We start from the raw sequence: 17,481 nt of genomic DNA on the forward strand, positions 1-17,481 counted from the left end.
TATATATCAGACTTTATTGGTCTGCATATTTTCCTCTTTGTATTTGAAAACTTGCACCAATACTGCTACTGCACTTAAAAATTTTTTTATTCATATAATTATTTGCCACCTGTCTCTGGCGCAGTGCTGCCCACACCACCACCCAACACCATGCTACAGCCAGTCCCCACCAGAGTTGCCAAGTCTGTGGTTTACCCACCCAGCTGAGAATTGGCAGGGAAAAATTATACTTGCAGTTTGGCAGTTTTTTGGGTGGTTTTTGCATACAAATTTGTGGCATATTGAGGTAATAAGCTTCAGATTTCAAAAACACTTGATACATAGCAGCTGGTCATGATGATACTCAAGAAAGATTGTCACACTCACTAGGCTGCTTGTGTGTAGGTGTGAGGGGCAGTGCTTGACTGATGTCTACATGTCTCATGATTATCCATTAGCAGTTCTTATTTACTGTCCTGTTTAAGTTATTCAGTAAATGTGTGTTGATGTTATTATATTCTATCATTTAATATTCCTTCATTTGTGGTACAGAGGAATAAGTGATGGTATGGATGCTGTTGAAAAGGCTATGCCTCCCCAATGTTCATTAGAGAATAACAACACATTTTTGTGTGCATGTCATTGTTTGTAAGAATTAAATTATGGATGAAATTTGTGGTAACTTTTAAATTACAATACAGGCAGCAGATGATGAATCAAGTACAAATAATGAATAACACATATACTTATGCAAATTGCTAAGGGGAAAATATGTAAGGCAGCTGTAGAAAAGAAAGATATGTTCCAAAAGTTGGAAAATTGTGGAATTCAGAAAGTGTTAGGTCCCAAGAGTTCCAGATAAAAGATCATATACCTGTATTACAATACACATGCCCTTTGCTAATAAAGGGATATATTGATAGTAATGGCTTTGATTGGGTGATATTTCCATTGTGCCTCAGTTATGTCTATGTAGTTTTTGTCCCATATCACATATCAGTTGTTGTCATTGATATTCATAAAAGCTGTCAATGTCTGGAGCTGCCTCTGAATCCTCTCTCTCTCTCTCTCTCTCTCTCTCTCTCTCTCTCTCTCTCTCTCTCTCTCTCTCTCTCTCTCTCTCTCTCTCTCTCTCTCTCTCTCTCTCTCTCTCTCTCTCTCTCTCTCTCTCTCTCTCTCTCTCTCAACACATAACTTACAATTTTATACATGTTGGGATATTTCACAGATAAAAGGAAGTATTGTGGATACCCTATCCTAAAATCCACTAAACTGCTTAATTTATAGATTAATAATAGCTTAAAGAATAATTATCTTACTAGTGTCAGTGTCATTCATGAGGCCAAACCTCTGTCAGCATGTCAGGTCATTCACAAAGCCAACCCTTTATTATGTACACTGTCATGTATTTCATTGAACAACTGATTCACTAAGACCTTGAATTTCTTTCCTCCGTGCACTGCAACACTAAGGTAGTTTTGGCATTTGTCTGAGGCCAGAAATTGGTTGTACTAATGTACATATTTTTTGCACGAATTGTCGTTAGTGGTGGAGGAGTGGAATTGTGGATTAGCAAGGGCCAAGGATAGCATGGAGACAGCATTAGTGAGCACCTTAGTGCAGCATGGTGACTGCCATAGTTCTGCAGGTGGGATGTCTGTTGCATCTACACCTTGTAGAGGGTGGTGAGGCTTGCCATGTCCCTTTGGTGTTGCAGGTAGGCTGTGTAGGCTAGCCTGCTACTAATAAAGGCTGTCCTCTATCAACCATTCTGTCCTAAAATTAATCTTATCTAGAGCAGCAATATGTGAGGGTGCTGCTTTAACTCAAACGAGGCAGGAGAACTCGAGAAATGAGTGGATCTCGACTGTATTGGAGCCCCTGCTGTCCAGACATTCTTAAAAGATGGGCTAGCTTCCCTGCTGCTACACTGACAAGCCATTTTATGGGGATCTGGTATGTCAGCTTGCTGTCATACATGACTCCCAGGATCTGCAGCTTCTGCTCAGGCATCAGTAGTACTCCATTTGGGGTGGTGCAAATGTGGACACCATGAGCAGCTGTTTTTTTTTTTTTTTTTTTTTTTTTTTTTTTTTTTTTTTTTTTTTTTTTTTTTTGGCCAAAAGTGACCTGCCATCTTTTTTTTTTCTTTTATTTATGTAGGAAGGACACTGACCAAGGGCAACAAAAATCCAATAAAAAAAAAATGCCCACTGAAATGCCAGTCCCATAAAAGGGTAAAAGCAGTGGTCAAAAATTGATGAATAAGTGTCTTGAAACCTCCCTCTTGAAGGAATTCAAGTCGTAGGAGGGTGAAAATACAGAAGCAGGCAGGGAGTTCCAGAGTTTACCAGAGAAAAGGATGAATGATTGAGAATACTGGTTAACTCTTGCGTTAGAGAGGTGGACAGAATAGGGGTGAGAGAAAGAAGAAAGTCTTGTGCAGCAAGGCCGTGGAAGGAGGGGAGGCATGCAGTTAGCAAGATCAGAAGAGCAGTTAGCATGAAAATAGCAGTAGAAGACAGCTAGATATGCAACATTGCAGCAGTGAGAGAGAGGCTGAAGACAGTCAGTTAGAGGAGAGTTGATGAGACGAAAAGCTTTTGATTCCACTCTGTCTAGAAGAGCAGTATGAGTGGAACCCCCCCAGACATGTGAAGCATACTTTATACATGGATGGATAAGTCCCTTGTACAGAGTTAGCAGCTGGGGGGGTGAGAAAAACTGGCAGAGACGTCTCAGAACGCCTAACTTCATAGAAGCTCTTTTAGCTAGAGATGAGATGTGAATTTTCCAGTTCAGATTATAAGTAAAGGACAGACCAAGGATGTTCAGTGTAAAAGAGGGGGACAGTTGAGTGTCATTGAAGAAGAGGGGATCTCTCTCTCTCTCTCTCTCTCTCTCTCTCTCTCTCTCTCTCTCTCTCTCTCTCTCTCTCTCTCTCTCTCTCTCTCTCTCTCTCTCTCTCTCTCTCTCTCTCTCTCTCTCTCTCTCTCTCTCTCTCTCTCTCTCTCTGCACCATATTACAGTTTATACATTTCTCGTTTATTTAAAATTTTATTTTACCTTGAGGGTGTGGAGACTACTATTATCAAGACACAGTCAAGAATACTTGAATGATGAAGTGATCACCAGGGTATTTGTTAAAGTACAAATATAATGGACCTGTAAAAATAGACACATTTTGACATTACATACTAACATACACAGAATTGAGTTTATGTACAGCATGCTTCATTATATTCAAAATATACTAATATTATCTAATAAAAAAATCATTGGTAGTAATGAGTTACCATTAATGACATGAGCTATTGACAAAGACAAAGACCAGATATATACTTTGGCTAGACAGTCTGAATCACCACCATTAAACAACCATTATATACACACAAACAAGAGACATGCACCATGTGCAAATTAAATCCTTCACTATAAGGTAGCTAAATCTAAATAAAATACATAGTGCCACATTACTTTCCCTCAAAGAAAAGGGTATCATATAATAAAAATAATAATTGATAATGGATAGAAAGAAACACTATGAGTATATCAATGCTGGGACCAAAGAGAAATTTTGCAAAGATAGTGACAATCTGCTTTTTTTTATACTCTTTCCAGAAGTCTGAAAAGATTAAAATCTAGGAGTGAATGAATAGTGATAGAAGAAGAATCAGATACAAGACATTTTCCAGACTGGAAGTTTTACGTCTAACTGTATCATTGACTGGCACTTTAGTCTTAAATGAATAGGTTGGTTTAAGGCAGTCAATAGAAATTTATATATTGCCCATAGGGAGCTTAAGAATTAAATATTTACTTTCCCTTTTGAAAACCTCAACATTCTTCTTCTAAATTCCTTTGCATGCAATCCAAGTAAAACTATACCTTTGGATGAGTTCAGAAGTCACGTGGCACACAAGGTTCATGAACGCTCACCTGCTGCTAACTCCTGGAAATTACCATATTTGATGGCTTATAAGACATGCCTTTAAAAAAAAAAAAAAAAGTTTCAGAAAATGAGCCTGTGTCTTATAAGGTTCAGCTTTGGGGCAGTGGCTAGTGGTAAGCCTGTGGCAATGTCCTGTCCCAGAGTGCCTGTCAAGTGACATTGAAGACTATGGAGTGCCATCAGTGGCCCTTAAATCAAACCCCAAATATCTTCTCACATGTAAACAAAGTGATGTTCACTTCTACACTACAAAAACAACTCTTTTTTTTTGCAAGGTAACAATGTATAACAGGTCAAACTTAATGGTAATTTACATAAAATAACACCAGTCAGGAAGGAATTAAGTGACAATGCTTACATTGCATGTACCAAAAACTCATGGCTACACACCAAACCAGGTGATGTGTGCAAGATTCTCTGCATTCCTTAGTATGATGCCATTATTCCTTGAGGTATGACATGAATAGAACAAATTTATTTTCACAGATCTGAATTTGAATAAAAACTACAATCATACTAAATTTCATGATGAATAGAACAAATTTTTTTACACTTTTTTGTTTTAGAAATGTACCAAATATTTCAAATAAAAATACATTCTAGAGAATAAGGTAAATCTGTTTTCACACATCCTTATGCTTTGAAAATGTACTAAAAGATTACAACTAGAATTACATGTAGAATGATAAAAAAAAAAAATGTACAAACTTTATTACCCTTTTGGGCTCTGACAGTGTCACTGCCTACACCATATTTGTTTACATCTCAGAGCAGGATTGGTCTAAGGACCAGTGTTGGTAGGTCCTAGCAAATATTAAAGTTTTTAAATGTAAAATATTGGGATCTAATAAGAATCTGAATATGTATGAGAGGGCTTCAAATGTTAGATGAAACTCTTCACTTCATATTCAGAGCTTAAACATACTTACTCATCCCTCTCTCTCTCTCTCTCTCTCTCTCTCTCTCTCTCTCTCTCTCTCTCTCTCTCTCTCTCTCTCTCTCTCTCTCTCTCTCTCTCTCTCTCTCTCTCTCTCTCTCTCTCTCTCTCTCTCCAATGCCTGTCCAAACTGAGGTGCATCTTATAAGCCCATGCTTCGGGAAATTGATTACAGCATTAAGTTTATTTTTTTCTCCTCTATTTCCAGCTTAGTAACCATATCCCTGTAAAGTGTATGCCAGTGGAGCTTGGTGGGAATCTCACCACAGACCACAAAGCCTGGCTTAAAAAGTGCCAGACCTCCATGACCAATCGGGACCCCTCAACTGTGTGTGAGCCAGCACCACCCCCTACTCTCCACTCCGGACTCAGCCGGGTTGAGTCAAGTGACGACAACCCCAGCATGGTGCCCTTTGGAGACCAGGATCCAAGCAGCTCTGTAGAGCAGGTGAGTTAACTGTTCACATTATTCAGCTTATACAGTAACAAAATTTTGAAAATTGAAGAAATATTGATGCATCAAGAAGGAAACACTTAGGTCTAGTAGTTAATTAGCTTATTCTGTCTTGTATTGAACTCTTCATGGATTAGGGTATTGAGCTTTAATTCTCTCTCTCTCTCTCTCTCTCTCTCTCTCTCTCTCTCTCTCTCTCTCTCTCTCTCTCTCTCTCTCTCTCTCTCTCTCTCTCTCTCTCTCTCTCTCTCTCTCTCTCTCTCTCTCTCTCTCTCTCTCTCTCTCTCTCTCTCTCTCATGGTTAAATGTAGAAGTAAGGGACTATATAGCAGAATATAAAATTCCCAGTTACATAATATTTGAAAAAGTTATGCAAATAAAAATGGAGGCAGCATCTTATTCTACGTCAAAGCCAGTCTCAACCCAGTTCTATTATCAAACCCTCACATTGCAAATGTAGATGCTCGATTTATATTATTAGAGAATAATTAAGGGAAATAAATGAGCATTAGGTCTTATGTGCATACTGCTAGTCCAAACCGACAGCAACATTTTCCACCAAATTAGTGAGATAAGTGACACACACAATGCCATAATCCCTGGTGATTTGAATCTACTGGTGATTAAGTGGGGCAAATTACTCACCTCACACCATGGACACAACCTGTATAATAACTTAAAAGAAAGTTCACTTACACAATTTGTGTAAAACCCAACTCATGAAAACTCACGACCTCGTGCTTGCTACGAATGATGAATTAGTAGAAAATGTGAATATCGGCAAAGAGTTTAGTAATAGTGACCACTATGCAATCACCTTCATTATAAACTTCAAAAATGAACCTTAAGGAATTTTATAGCTTTATCAGGCAAAAGAGAGTGATTACTTCAACTATTGGACCCATAATTGACAAAAATGGAGGTTACAAGATGATGAGGAGAAAATTAGTAACATTCTAAACACTTTCTTTGCCTCAGTATTTACAGCAGAAGACCTCATTGACATCTCTATGGTGCCAGCAGTCCAAATTAATAATGACATCATCCTAAGTAGCATCAATATATAACAGAAAGTGATGTGTCAAAATGCATCAATAAACTTAAAGTAAGCAAGTGACCCGGGCCTGACACGATCTCACCCCGCATCTTAAAAGAAGCGAACTCTGAATTAAACCACTGACTATATTATTGTTCAGTAAATCCCAGCAGTCCGGTACAATGCCTGACGAATGGAAGCTTGCTAACAAAACAACGATTTTCAAAAAAGGCAGTAAATCTTTACTATGTAATTACCAGCCAATTAGCTTAACCCCAGTTCTATGCAAAGTGCTTGAAACACTAAAAAGAGACAAACTTATTAATCACTTATAGGAAAACAACTTACTTAAAAATACTCAACATGGCTTCTACAATAAACGCTCTTGTTTGACGAACCTCTTAGACTTGTTCTATGATATTCTGAACCAATATGATTAGGGTAAAATGGTTGATATAATATATCTTGATTTTCAAAATGCCTTCGACAAAGTCCCCCACAAACATTTACTAATTAAACTAAAATCAGTGTCCAAGGTGATGTGTTGAGATGGGTAGAAAACTGGCTAAACAACCGCAAACAAAGAGTATTAATAAGTGGAAAAGCATTCAAGTGGACTAATGCAACCAGCGGGGTGCCACAGGGATCAGTCTTAGGACCTGTTCTCTTTCTTGTTTATATAAACAACATAGATGAGGGTGTTACCATTATAATATTGAAGTTTGCTGATGACACCAAATTGTGAATTCTGTAGTCTCTAGCCAACAAGTAATAGAAATGCAGAAAAATGTAGATAAGTTGTCATAGTGGGGACAAACCTGGCAAATGAGTTTTAATGCAGATAAGTGTAAGTATAGAAACGAGAAAGCAAATTAAATTTTAAGTGGTACCCAACTTAAAAGTGTTGACAGAGAAACTGATTTAGGAGTAACAATATCGAGTAGCTTAAAACCTAGCCAACAACGTTCAGAAGGCGTGAAGAAAGTGAATAAAATAATTGGCTTAACCAGCAAATCTTTCGAATATAAATCTAAGGATACAATCCTCATTTTGTATAACTCTTTAGTCCATCTCCTTTTGGAATATTGTGTTTTCATGGTACCCCTATTACCAGAAAGATGATAAATTAGAACGAGTTTATCGTAGAGTAACAAAAATAATACCAAGCCTAAGAAACAAATCATACAAGGAGGGTCTTAAAGAATTCAATCTTTTCCCATTAACACAAAGACTAGGAGGTGACTTAATACAGGTGTTTAAAATCATCAAAGGCATTGATAACATGGACTGCAGTAAATATTTCACAATAGACTCTTCAAATTACATGCAAGGAAACAGTTGCAAAATTGTTGGGAAATTCTTCAACTCTCATGAATCAAAAAATAATTTTTCCACCAAGTAGTAATTCTATGGAATGGGCTTACTTGAGACGTGATAGACTGCAATGCCGTTGAGACTTTTAATTGCCGTCTTGACAAATCTGCAATACATGGCTAACCATGTTTGTTTGTTAGTGATTAACTTCCTTGCTTTCAGGAAATTGGGGCACCTCATTTCATCTATTTTCTTACTTTCCTATAAAATATCCTTCGGGTTTTTCCTTCTTTAACCCCATAAGGTATTTCTTTTTGACCTGTTTTTTTTGTATGGCTTATGCCGGAGGGAGTGGAGGGTGGGGAGAGAACCTTCTGCTTTCCTGTCCTTTTCTTCTACTATCACCTTAGTAGTCCTAGGTCAGGTCAACTTGTAAGGACAGCAAGGTCTCTTGTGGCCTGTTTTTCTATGTAACTCTGTAACTTTCTCAATGTAGTTATCTCTATCTCACATTAATGAATAGTATCTGAAAAATCAGTAGAAGCAATACAAAATATTTTATCTATAAATGTGTTTACCAGGCAGATAATACTCAATGAAGATGGGATAGCTCTGAAGAAAGAAGTCCTCAGTTCCCTTACTCCATTCCTTTTTAGTGACCTTTTGCAGCATTCAGAAAATATGGTGGCAGTATTCTTATTAATCAGTGTAATCAGGCCATGTCCACCCTACCACAGGAAAAAATGTAATAAGATAGGGATACCTTTTGTTTACAGTCCTGTATTGTGGCACATTTTGCTTATTTTATTTGTTTTTCGTCCATCTCAATATTTGCAACAGACTACACTGTAAGGCACTAGATCATGGAACATTGGAACAGAAGAGAAGAGTATATTGAATGTATGTAATAGAGATGAGGGGTCTGAGGACCATTTGTGGATTGACATACTTACATATGGATTGAATGAGAAGTAAGGGAGTGAAAACAGTGGGTTGACTAAGGATAGTAGGGAATGTTTGTGGTTAGGATGTGTATGGAGAATGGAAAAAGGAATTACTGGTTAATACTACACAATTTTGTGTCCTGGCTGAATATGGTAAACCATGAATGGAATTGATGGGTAGTGTTGTTGGAAATGTTAATTTCCAACAGGATAATGATAAATGTTAATGAATATTATTATCAGTTCAAGTTAGAAACCCACCTTAAAGATTTTTTTTTTTTTTATGTAGGAAGGACACTGGCCAAGTGCAACAAAAATCCAGTTAAAAAAAAAAAAAGCCTACTGAGATGCCAGTCCCACAAAAAGGTCCAGAGCAGTAATAAAAGGATTGAAAGTAATTGAAGGATAAGTGTCTAGAAACCTCCCTCTTGAAGGAATTCAAGTCATAGGAAGATGGAAATAGAGAAACTGGCAGGGAGTTCCAGAGTTTACCAGAGAAAGGGATGAATGATTGAGAATACTGGTTAACTCTTGCATTAGAGAGGTGGACAGAATAGGGATGAGAGAAAGAAGAAAGTCTTGTGCAGTGAGGCCACAGAAGGAGGGGAGGCATGCAGTTAGCAAGATCAGAAGAGCAGTTAGCATGAAAATAGCGGTAGAAGGCAGCTAGCGATGCATCATTGCGACGATGAGAGAGAGGCTGAAGACAGTCAGTTAGAGGAGGGTAGTTGATGAGATGAAAAGCTTTTGATTCCACCCAGTCTAGAAGGGTGGTATGAGTGGAAGCCCCCCAGACATGTGAAGCATACTCCATACATGGACGGATAAGGTCCTTGTACAGAATTACCAGCTGGGGGAGTGAGAAAAACTGGGAGACATCTCAGAACGCCTAACTTTATAGTGGCTGTTTTAGTTTTAGCTAGAGATGAGATGTGAAGTTTCCAGTTCCAGCCATCTGGTTGAAATAAAGGAGGGAAAGCAAAGTTATTGGAGATATTTTTGGCTAGATGCCAGAAGTCACAAGGGGAGTTAGATCTTGAAAGATTTTGACACTTTCTATTAATGAAGGAGTTTTTGGCTTGTTGGAGAACAGACTTGGCATCATTCCAGAGAGAAATATAAAGTGCAAGAGATTCTGGTGATGGAAGGCTGAAGTACCTTTTCTGGGCCACCTCTCTATCATGTATAGCACAAGAACAGGCTGTGTTAAACCATGGTTTGGAAGGTTTAAGTCAAGAAAAAGAGTGAGGATTCTACGCCTCCATGCCAGACACTATCACCTCTGTTATGCGCTCAGCACACAAAGACAGGTCTCTGACACGGAAGCAGTAGTCATTCCAAGGAAAATCAAAATAATACCTCCCTAGGTCCCCCCAACTACCAGAGGCAATATGCCAGAGGCACCTTAAATTAGAGGGATCCTGAGGAGGGATTGGAGTGATAGGACAAGATACAGATATGAGATTATGATTGGAGGAGCACAATGGAGAAGAGAGGGTGACAGCATAAGCAGAAGGATTAGAGGTCAGGAAAAGGTCAACAACATTGGGCGTATCTCCAAGACAGTCAGGAATACAAGTAGGATGTTGCACCAATTGCTCTAGGTCGTGTATGATAGCAAAGTTGAAGACTAGTTCACCAGGATGGTCAGTGAAGGGAGAGGAAAGCCAAAGTTGGTGGTGAACATTGAAGTCTCCAAGAATGGAGATCTCTGCAAAAGGGAAGAGAGTCAGGATGTGTTCCACTTTGGAAGTTAAGTAGTCAAAGAATTTCTTATAGTCAGAGGAGTTAGGTGAGAGGTATACAGCACAGATAAATTTAGTTTGAGAGTGACTCTGTTGTAGTTGTAGCCAGATGGTGGAAAACTCGTAAGATTCAAGAGTGTAGGCATGAAAGCAATTTAAGTCGTTGTGCACATAAATGCAACATCCAGCTTTGGATAGAAAAAGAGGATATAGAAAGTAGGAGGGAACAGGAAAGGGACTACTGTCAATTTTTTGGGGGGCCATTTTGGACCTACCTTCACTGTCTCATTTAATATCTGGCAGTTTTTGTGGGTTTATTTTCACTAATTCCTGTGTTGAACAACTCATTGAACTATCCCAAATATAAGACCATGCTGGACCATTGGAGGTTATTTTGTGGTTAATTGTAAAACACCTTTTGTTTTATATGATTAGTATACAGAATTCATGTATTTATTTTTTTTATTATTTTTCAGGGTTCAAATGTATGATAATTGATAATATAAATAAAACATGTAATAATTATTCATGTACAGCTGTTCTTTGCATTGGCATCAAAATGAACATGTGACTGATTGGGTTCTCATTCTCTCCTCACTATACCAGCTCACAGTATCTTGCCAAAATACCCAGCTGCAGGATAAAGGGCAGGTCACAGGTTTTCCAGTTTGCCTTTTGCTGCTCTCCTTTTGAAGTTCGTATGGTGATTTTTGGTCATTGTGACTCCTAGGCCTTCACACAGCTACTACATTCTCACTCAGTGTCTACATGATTGTCATGATGGCAAGACATGCAATTTATTTATTTTTTCTGCATCCAATTCCAAGCCGGATTTTCTGCAGCCAGTGTCCTCATAACCCTGCTCTTGATAGAAGAAAAATGCAAGTGAGGCCATGTGAGCCACCCATTTGTTGACCAATGTGAAAATGTAGTAAAATATGGTTTTGTCAGTGAGGAGCATGGAAAGAAATACAGTGAGATTATCAAAACACTATTTCTTCCTTCCCTTATGGAAGCCACTCTTTGTGTATGAAATGGTATTATTAGTCACAAGGAGGCTCCTCATGCAGCACATGGAAAGATTGAGTGGCAGAAAATGAACTAGTGATACTCCTTCATGAAGAGCAGCCCAACACCACCCCTTCACTTATTTCATGCTTTACTGCATAATTTTTCCATGTTATTGTATTAGTAATTGGTTTTAAAGTCAGATAAGACTTTCTAGGCATCATATGAAAAACTGCATCTTGCAGGAGGCATTGCATTTCACTGTGTTGAAGTGCATGGCAATCCTCACTTGTCTTGGGCAGAGCTGTCACCAACCAGCCCTGATTTCCCTGCCCTCCCTCTCCCACCAGCCACAGGAATGTGGGTCCACATTGTCCTCTAGCTCAGTTTTTAAATATGGGGTTTTGTGTGTACCTTTTCATTCATCCATTATTTAATGGCTTTCTATTTATTTTTTTAGAATATAGATTTACATTGTATATTTGCCTTTTCTTTGGTTGTGAAATAATGGCCAGAAAATCCTGGGGGTGGTGTTGGCTAGCAGAAATGCCTCCCTCACCAACCCCCTTATAGATTGGCTATATGCTTTACTAATGCACTTTTCAGAATGTAACCAAATCTTATAGCTTGGTTGCCTTGTAAATGTTAAGCAGCATTTGAACACTGGTCTGCAACAGGAAGAGTTGCTCTACTTAATCACGTCACCACAGAAAAACTTCATGATCTAGAGACTAAGGGTTTGTGGCAGATTAAAGAGGAAAGATGGATAAAAGGAATGCTTTTAAATCTAAAGGAATTAACTATGTCAGAGCTGTGAAATTCGTCATGCAAGTGGATCAGTTTCCATGAAAATGTCAAAACAATGCCATACACAGTAGCAATTTACAGGAACTTACCAGCTCATTAAGTGTTAATTTCTTTCATACTGGGATATTTCTCTCTGTCTTTCCACACAGCTGACATGCAATCAGCTATGGCACACATGTAGGCAGGTATCTTCAGTCACTCTGACCTTAGCTTGAATTTTTGTTCACAAGAATCTTATGCAGGCAGCAGACTCATTAGAGCTGATAAAAAAATCAGAGGGAGAGATCAGTATTCAATTATCAGTTACATCACATACATACTACAAATACTATGCCTTTACATGAACTCTGACTCAAGACAGACAGACACACACACACACACACACGCACGCACGCACGCACGCACGCACGCACGCACGCACGCACGCACGCGCACACACACACACACACACACACACACACACACACACACACACACACACACACACACACACACACACACACACACACACACACACACACACAAATAGCATAATTATCTAAAGAATATATCAAATTTACAGTTACTAAATAAAACCATATATGAAGTCATAAAAGAAAGGCTTTGGGATGTATTATTTTAATTTGATCACTTTAGATTGTACAGCTGGCAGCAAAGTAGCAATCAGTATTTTTGCCTGGTTCATCTGTATTTTCACCTGCTGATTTGAAAATCATCAGTCTCAGGGTGTAATGGCATATTAGATTCCTAAGTATCAATACTTGGTTACATTTTCACATTCATTGGGAAAGTCCATCATATAAACCAAATGAATAATGAAATTTAACAGGATGCTGGGAGGAAAATTTTTGGCACCTTCAATGCCAAATATGGTTAAGCCTTCTGAAGGTCAAGGTCAGAGAGGACATAAAAAATATCACTAGGTAAAATTCCAACAATAGTTATAATATAATCAGAGGGAGGAGATAAGGGAGGAACAAACCTAGAATCATCCAGTGTTGAGTTGTTGGCAAAGGTCTAAGAAAAAAAATTGGTTTAAGAGATAAAAGGAGATGGCAGTGGATCCTTCTAGATGAAATGGAGGATAGAAAGATGAAGAAGAAAAATCATTGGAGATACTTTTTGGTTAGTTGTCATTTGTCTTAAGTAAGATTTTGATATTTCATATTGATGAAAAATTTTTGGCAAATTGAAAGACAAATTTTATTTTATTTATTTATTTTTTTTAATAGTATAGAGGGCATAAGCTTCAGGAGATAGATGGCTAAAGTACCATCTTTGAGATGCCTACATAGCATGAGTGCAAGTTGAGTTGAACCAAAATTTATGAGCTTTAGAATTAAAGAAAATGTGTGGGATGTATGCCTCTATGCTGGTGACAGTTGTCTCTGTTATGGCCTCTGAACATAGCGATGAATGACTAACTTGAAGCAATAGTCATTCCAGGGAGGATCAAAATGGTACTTTTTCAGGTCTTGGAAGTAATATTCATTCCAGGTAAAATCTGAATAATACCTGAGGTCTTGGCAGAAACATAATGCCCATAATGCCAGAAACACTTCCACCTAGATGAATGTAGTGGCACCACTGGAGTGATAAAACTGTATATGGAAATAAGATTGTGATCAAAAGAACCTTACATCAAAAACAGCTTGACAATAAGCTAAAGGGTTAGAAGTTAGGAAATCATCAAGAATGTTGGTCACATCTGTCAGCCATATTTCTATACTTGAAGAAAGTTTTTTAATCACTTATTTGCCTTTAATTATTAATTTGTGTAACGTCTCCATCCATTTCCTTTGCAGTGTGACTTCAGTGAAGATGAAGTTAGTTGTTGTGAAAAAAGCTTCTCTCATGATAGTAATGATGAAGATGACCTTGAAGAAAATGTTGAAGCTCAGGATGGCAGATTATCTGGCCTTAATGGCACAGAAGTTGAGGATTCAGCCAATGAAGGCAAAAGGAAAGAAGAGGACACAACTCATTCACTGAAGGGAGAGTGTTCCCCAGGACCAGAGATTCAGGACACTACTCACCTCAATGGCCATGTTGTGCATGAATCTGGCAGAATTAGTGGTTTGTACTTCATGTTCAGTATTGCATGCTTGAAGCTATTATAATTATATCTAGTATCCAAAATTATCCATCAAAAAGGAGGTTTACTAAAATAGTATATATATATATATATATATATATATATATATATATATATATATATATATATATATATATATATATATATATATATATATATATATATATATATATATATATATATATATACATACACAGTGGTAGCTCAACTTACAAGTTTAATTCTTTCATGACAGAGCTTCTAAGTCAGTTTTCTCATATCTCAAATAGATTTTTCCCACTGAAATTAACTGAAATACCAATAATTTATTCAAGTCCCCTTAAAAACACCCAATTTTTTTTGTTGTATGTTTTTAAATATAGCAAACTCTTGATACAATGAACCTATTATCAAATTTCTTGTATAATAAGCCCGTTAAGGCTATTGCAAGCTTTTATTTTATGAAACTTCGCAAATTACAGCTTATTTCAAAATTATCGAATGCTTGCTTTATTTTACAAATATCCTAGGTCTTAAAATGCAGGAGAGTTGGCTGACATACGGTCAACTGCATGTTTGAGAGATGAATTGTGGCTTTTTGACAGCCAGTGAAATGAATTGAAATGCCATTAATCCATTCCAGTCCCCCAAAAAACACCCAAATCTTTTTGTTTTTAAAATAAAGTATGCTGTTGATGTAATGAACATCCATTTACCAAATTTCGGGTATAACGACCCCTTTAAGGCTATCGCATACTCATTTTATTTTAAGGAACTGTTCACAAATTTCGACATATTTCAAAATTATCAAGTGCTTGCTTTGTTTTACAAACATCCTAGGTCTTAAAATGCAGGAGAGTTGGCTGACACACAGTCAACTGCATGTTTGAAAGATGAGTTGTGGCTGTGTGACAGCCAGTGAGTGATGCTGATGATGTATCTCTCTCTCTCTCTCTCTCTCTCTCTCTCTCTCTCTCTCTCTCTCTCTCTCTCTCTCTCTCTCTCTCTCTCTCTCTCTCTCTCTCTCTCTCTCTCTCTCTCTCTCTCTCTCTCTCTCTCTCTCTCTATTTAAACAAATATTTACAAAACAAATATTTACAGAAAGGCTTAAAATTCCACATTCAGTATGGAATTATTTAAAAAGTCTATGATAGTATTATTTACAGGAATAACACTATACATACTTAACATAAAGATAATAATACTAATACAATAATACAAAAAAAATTCAAAGCGCCAGTGGGGGCAGGTGCGTGCTATGCCAGCTGTGGGCTGCCAGCTTCACCTGGTGTGTGGACATGTCCTGCACTTGGGACGTTGCCACTGTAAACATGTTCCACAGCCACGAAGTCCTGGCTGTATAGGTGCGGCTAGGTGTTGGCTAGAGCGAGATCAAGGCACCTTCACTAGCTCGTCACTACTTGCTGCAGCTCTGGTGCACCTTTGCACTGTGTGTTGGCTGCAGCCTTAGGGGGTCAAGGTGAGGGACCCTTTGCTTTACTGGTGCTGGGTGCTGTTGGTCCTTGTCAGTGGTCACCAAGCGCAGGGCTCACCACTGCACAGCATCCAGTCTCTGCATGTGGGTGGCAGCACTCGACATCCAGGACAGGGCACTGTACTCCATACATGGGCATATCTGTGCCCTGTATAGCGTGAGAATGCTCCATGGGTTGAGGGTGTTTGCCATCCTGCACAGGGCAGAGACTCGGAGAGGAATCTGGCGGGCAATGACAGCGATGTGGTTATCGAAGCGTAGGCCGCAGTCCACAGACATGCCCAAGATCTTGATGTAATCCTGAAGTGGCAGGCTCTTGGCTCCAAAACGCAACTGAGATGACCATCCCCTGCATCTTCTCAGGAGCGAAGTTAACCTGCCACATCTTTCCCCACTGCTCCACCAGTCCAAGCTGCCTGTTCAGCTCAGTGATGGCACGCTGACTGTCGAGGCGGCAGTAGGAGTGGGAGAGTGTGCAGTCATCGGCGTATGCTGCCACAGATGACAGCTGCTGGAGGAGGTCGTTGATGTATATGTTCCATAGGACTGGGCCCAAGACGGAGCCTTGTGGAACTGAGGCCTGGACAGGTGAAGATCTTGATGACTGCCTGTTGACAACTACCTGAAGGGTCCTACCCTGGAGGTAATCTTCGAGCAGCATAAGCAGGTCACCTTGGACACCCTTGGCGCAAAGCTTTTCAATGAGCCCCCGCATGCCAGACCCTGTTGAAAGTCCCAGCAATGTCCAGGGTCACCACAAGGGTGTCCAGGCCTTCTTCCAGGGCATCTTGCCAGTCCTTGGAGAGGATGAGGAGGAGATCTGCGGTGGATCTGCCAGGCCTGAAGCCAAACTCCCTGTCTGAGAGGAGGTTGTTCTCACTCAGGTGTTAGCAGATGGCAGCAACCACTATTTGCTCCAGCAACTTGCCCACCACTGAGAGCAGGGGGTCTGTAGTTGCTGGGCTCAGACCTTGAGTTTTTCTTGTGGACCAGGACCACACGCACTTCCTTCCATACCGAGGGCCACTTCTTCTCCCTCAGGCAAGATGTGAAGACAGTGGTGAGAGGAGCTGACAGCTCTCTAGCGCAGTGCTTGAGGAGCCGTGGGCTGATGTCATCCGTGCCTGTGGCTTTACCCACATCCACAGCACCGAGTAGCCACTCAACCTGCTCTGCTGTCACCAAGACAGTGGTGACAGTGCAATCAGTTTCCGGGGCCAGCTGTGGTACAGATCGTGCCGAGTCATCAACCTTCATCTTGTTGGCAAAAAGTTCGGCGAGGAGTGTGGCCTTGTCTGCACTGCTCGTGGCGGTGGATCCGTCAGGTCTGGTGAGTGGAGGAAGAGTCTTGCGGTGACATGCTCCTTGCTGCTCCTTCACCAGATTCCACCAGGTCTTGTTGCCAACACTTGGGCCACTGAGCTTTCGCCTTCTGTTCTCCCTTAGCTGATTCTTCGCCCATCTGCAGATAGACGTCATCCTCTTACACGCCTCCTGGTGCAGCGTCTTGTTCCTGCGTGACGGGTGTCACTTGTACCTCACCCAGGCAGCATGGTTGGCCTCGGCAGATGCTCTGCAGCGAAAAGTAAACTAGGCGGGATCACCAGGCCTGGAGAGATATACTCAGCTGGGCACATGCTGCTGTTGGAGGGCAAGGAGCCTGGTGGTGAGGGTGCATGCCTTGGTCTCAGCATCTCCCATTAGGAGGGCCTCCCAGTCCATGTTCTCTATGTCCT

General features: G+C 39.7%; 1 protein-coding gene across 18 annotated transcripts in view; it reads left to right on the top strand.

Annotated features, from left to right (window-relative positions):
- LOC135101587 (tyrosine-protein phosphatase non-receptor type 9-like) overlaps window positions 1-17,481 on the top strand; it is a 251,169-nt gene that overhangs the window by 160,192 nt on the left and 73,496 nt on the right. For all 18 annotated transcript variants that reach the window (XR_010269342.1, XR_010269341.1, XM_064005749.1 and 15 more), the window contains 2 exons: window positions 5,077-5,316; window positions 13,982-14,252. Coding sequence is in view for 16 of the 18 variants with exons in the window: in XM_064005749.1 (XP_063861819.1) it covers window positions 5,077-5,316; window positions 13,982-14,252 (511 nt within the window). In the remaining 2 variants the exon portion in view is untranslated. The remainder of the gene's footprint in view (window positions 1-5,076; window positions 5,317-13,981; window positions 14,253-17,481) is intronic.

This window comes from Scylla paramamosain, chromosome 1 (assembly GCF_035594125.1).
Source record: "Scylla paramamosain isolate STU-SP2022 chromosome 1, ASM3559412v1, whole genome shotgun sequence".
NCBI lineage: Eukaryota > Metazoa > Arthropoda > Malacostraca > Decapoda > Portunidae > Scylla > Scylla paramamosain.